Source organism: Pollachius pollachius, assembly GCF_949987615.1.
Source record: "Pollachius pollachius genome assembly, chromosome: 13".
Taxonomy (NCBI): Eukaryota; Metazoa; Chordata; class Actinopteri; order Gadiformes; family Gadidae; genus Pollachius; species Pollachius pollachius.
Window position 1 is genome coordinate 19,645,395 of NC_136946.1, and position 3,184 is coordinate 19,648,578.

At 50.9% G+C, this 3,184-nt stretch overlaps 1 protein-coding gene across 1 annotated transcript in view; it reads right to left on the reverse strand.

Annotated features, from left to right (window-relative positions):
* Positions 1-2,861, reverse strand: part of dclk3 (doublecortin-like kinase 3) — a gene marked incomplete at both ends in the record, with an annotated part of 5,435 nt that extends 2,574 nt beyond the window's left edge. The window contains 4 exons of the mRNA XM_079749861.1: positions 1-302; positions 761-892; positions 1,399-1,613; positions 2,798-2,861. The exon at positions 1-302 is cut by the window's left edge and continues 949 nt beyond it. Of these exons, the coding sequence (XP_079605987.1) occupies positions 1-302; positions 761-892; positions 1,399-1,613; positions 2,798-2,861 (713 nt within the window). The remainder of the gene's footprint in view (positions 303-760; positions 893-1,398; positions 1,614-2,797) is intronic.
* Positions 2,862-3,184: the final 323 nt, after the last annotated feature.

The window sequence follows — 3,184 nt, forward strand, 5'->3', positions numbered from 1 at the left end:
GTGCCCTGGTGCGGCCTCGCCTTGGCGTCCCATTGCGTGTCACGCTTCAGCGGCGCTCGCGCGTTCGTCCGGTCGTCATCACCGTCGGCCGTCTCCTCGCTGTACCCGCTGTCGGCCTTGGCGGCTTTATCCGGGGGGGGGCGGAGCCTCCTCTCCCAGGCGCGCACGGCGTCAGCACGGTAACGAGACGGCTCCGGGAACAGCTCCTCCAGGGCCTCCTGCACGCTCCGCAGCTCCGGCCGGGCCCTCCCCAGGGCCAGGAACGCCACCTCGCCTCGGAAGAAGTCGCTGACGCCTCTCACCTGGGGGAGAACGGCGTGACGGCGTCCTGATTAGAGTGGCAGGAAGTGAGCGGGATCCACGCAGCGCTGTACGCAACACAGCAATGTTTTACCTTATTGATATTTAAATAAATGTGTGTGCATATATTTATGCCCACACACTTTTTATGTTTGTAGTCAAATGTATTACATTAGATTACATTATTTATTTTGAGACGCTTTTGTCCAGAGTGTCCTATCCAAAAAAGTGCAAGAATCATTTGAGCATAACACATATGGACATGTAAAACCTTTTCACCAAGATTGGACATTATAATTTGAATTATTCAAGCATAATAAGTCATTCAGATACTACCTAAAAGAAAACAAAAAAAACTGAAAACCACCCTCTTTACACCCATCAGCTGATATCCAGCATGGATCCTTACGTGTGTGGTTCTATGGTTATACAGTTATCTAGGGGGGCGGTGGGGGCTCACCTCCCGCCCATGGGGCGTGAACAGCCTTGTAACCCGGCCCCGGTGCCAGCGAGGAAAGCCCAGGGCCTCCGAGACATCCAGTAGAAGCTGCTCAAACGAAACCACGCCCCTGCGGTTCAACAGCACCGTTACCTTGGAAACAGACCCAAAATGGTCCAGTAAATAGAAACGTCTTTGAGGAAAAAAAGTGTTTAACATATCATTGTTTTTAGGACACCACAGAATCCCAGTGCACCAACTTGGAAAACCGTCCTATCTCCTGATTTTGCATAAAAGTTCAAGAGGTCTATTTTATACTGGCAATAAGACTCCCTAGCTATAGCTTCAGACATTAGCCATGAAGAGATTCACTACATTTACCAGTTATATTCATTAATTTACCAACACACCTTACCAAAAGTAGTCCCACAAGTACGCCTTCAAAGTAATAGTAATCAGAATCAGGGATTGAAGCCAGGCGTTTGTCAAGGCGTAATCAAAGCCTCATCAAAACTGAAGTCTACTCCAATCGAGTGGAGGAGCTGCACGAAACATAAGTGACGGTGCAGCGTTGACAACAACAACAACAACAACAACATGAACCACAACGTTGACGACCACAAGGGGCACCCCGACAGGCCGGGCGGGGGCCGCTCTACCTTCCGCAGGTCGCTGTGGCCGCAGGGCCGCGCCACGGTGACCAGCCGCGGCCGGCCGGCGCTCTGCTCGGCGTGGCGCGTGTGGAAGAGAGGGAGGGGGGGCGGCGGGCCGCGGGGCCTGGGGGGGCCTCCCAGGGCCGCCCCTGGAGGGTGGGGCTGAGGGGCCCAGCCGCGGGGTCCGTCCCCGACGTGACTCGACGGGGAGATGGCGGGGACTGGAGAGCAAGGGATAAGGGGGGGGAGAGAGAGAGAGAGAGAGAGAGAGAGCTTGATTACTATTGATGGGTACATGTGAAAACTCATGTAACTTGACCCTGTCGCTCACTATTGTCCTTGATTCTGCACGTGTGTGTGTGCATTGGTGTGTTTGTGTGTGTGACTGAAAACAAATCCGGCTGATCAGATTTGAGTGTTTTCCATTCCATAGAGTGCAAGGGGCCATTTGAGATTCTTCAAGAACCCAATTCATCCAGCTGAATTATTGATGCTTCCTTAAGAAACACACGCAAGAATGGAGTAAACGCACACACACGCACACACACACACACACACACACACACACACACACAGATGCTTAACAAAAGCTGGCCCTCGTACAGGCTCATTATCAATAAAGCATTACTCACGCATCTCTGACGTTTCACTTTCTGACACCGATACACGGGAAAGGAAAACGTACTCTAGCCTGTGACAGCCATGGAGGATGGCTTGACAAACAGAAACACAGGACCCTACCTTTTACAGCAACCACAATAGGGCCCCTTTGAGTAAGACAACCTGGCCCCTGGAGATACACACTCTCCCCCCCATCCCACCCACCCACACGCATCCTTACGCACGCACGCACGCACACACCACACACACACACACACACACACACACACACACACACACACACACACACACACACACACACACACACACACACACACACACAATGGCCCACAACCCTCTTCTTCACACAGAGACACAAAGCGCTAGCTGTCCCGAAAATGCCCGTAAAGGGCCAGTCAGGGGCCCAGTTGTCAGTCAGGGGCTTGTAACTTGAAATGTTATGGTTGAGATTGTAGGCTATATAACACAACACACAGGCACATGAAGCCATCCCAACGCCCATTAGGGTTCAGAATGGACAGAGGACCATATTTCAACGCACTACTACTCGATGTACTTATTATTTAAATGTTTTATTTGACCAACCTGTCAACCGGTTATCTCTAACGTTGCACTCCCATTCTATAAATCAATAATGAAGGATATTGAAGTACAACATAGATAAAAAGACACTTTTAAAGATACTCGGTTGATACAACCACGAAGCTATTTTAGTAGATCTTGTGAGACTGATAGATGTTGGATATCCTGCATCCTTTTTAATGTATTCAATGAATAAACTTACTGGTCGCTTTCCATTTGTCTCCAAGCGCGGGGTATCCTGGCTGGGTTTTCCATGCGGGCGTCATCACTGTTCAAACGTAAAGGAGGACAACAAAAGTATCAGTAAACCCTGTGCGTCTTCTTTACACCTGGAAACGGCTTATTCCTCGTGGCTTCGGCTGATGGAGGTTGTGCGTATTCGAGGTTGATGAGACGTGATGCGCGCACTTTGTAGAGCGGCGGCGTTGAGCGGAGTGGCGGCGGTAGCGCGCCGGGGGGAGTGGAGTGGGGCCAGACGGGGTCGCGCGTTAAAGTGGGCCCCAAACGTAAACAAACAGCAGGGTCACGGCGAAAACTGAGAGCGTTACTTCGGATAATGTGATACTCTCTGACATAATGATCGGTTACT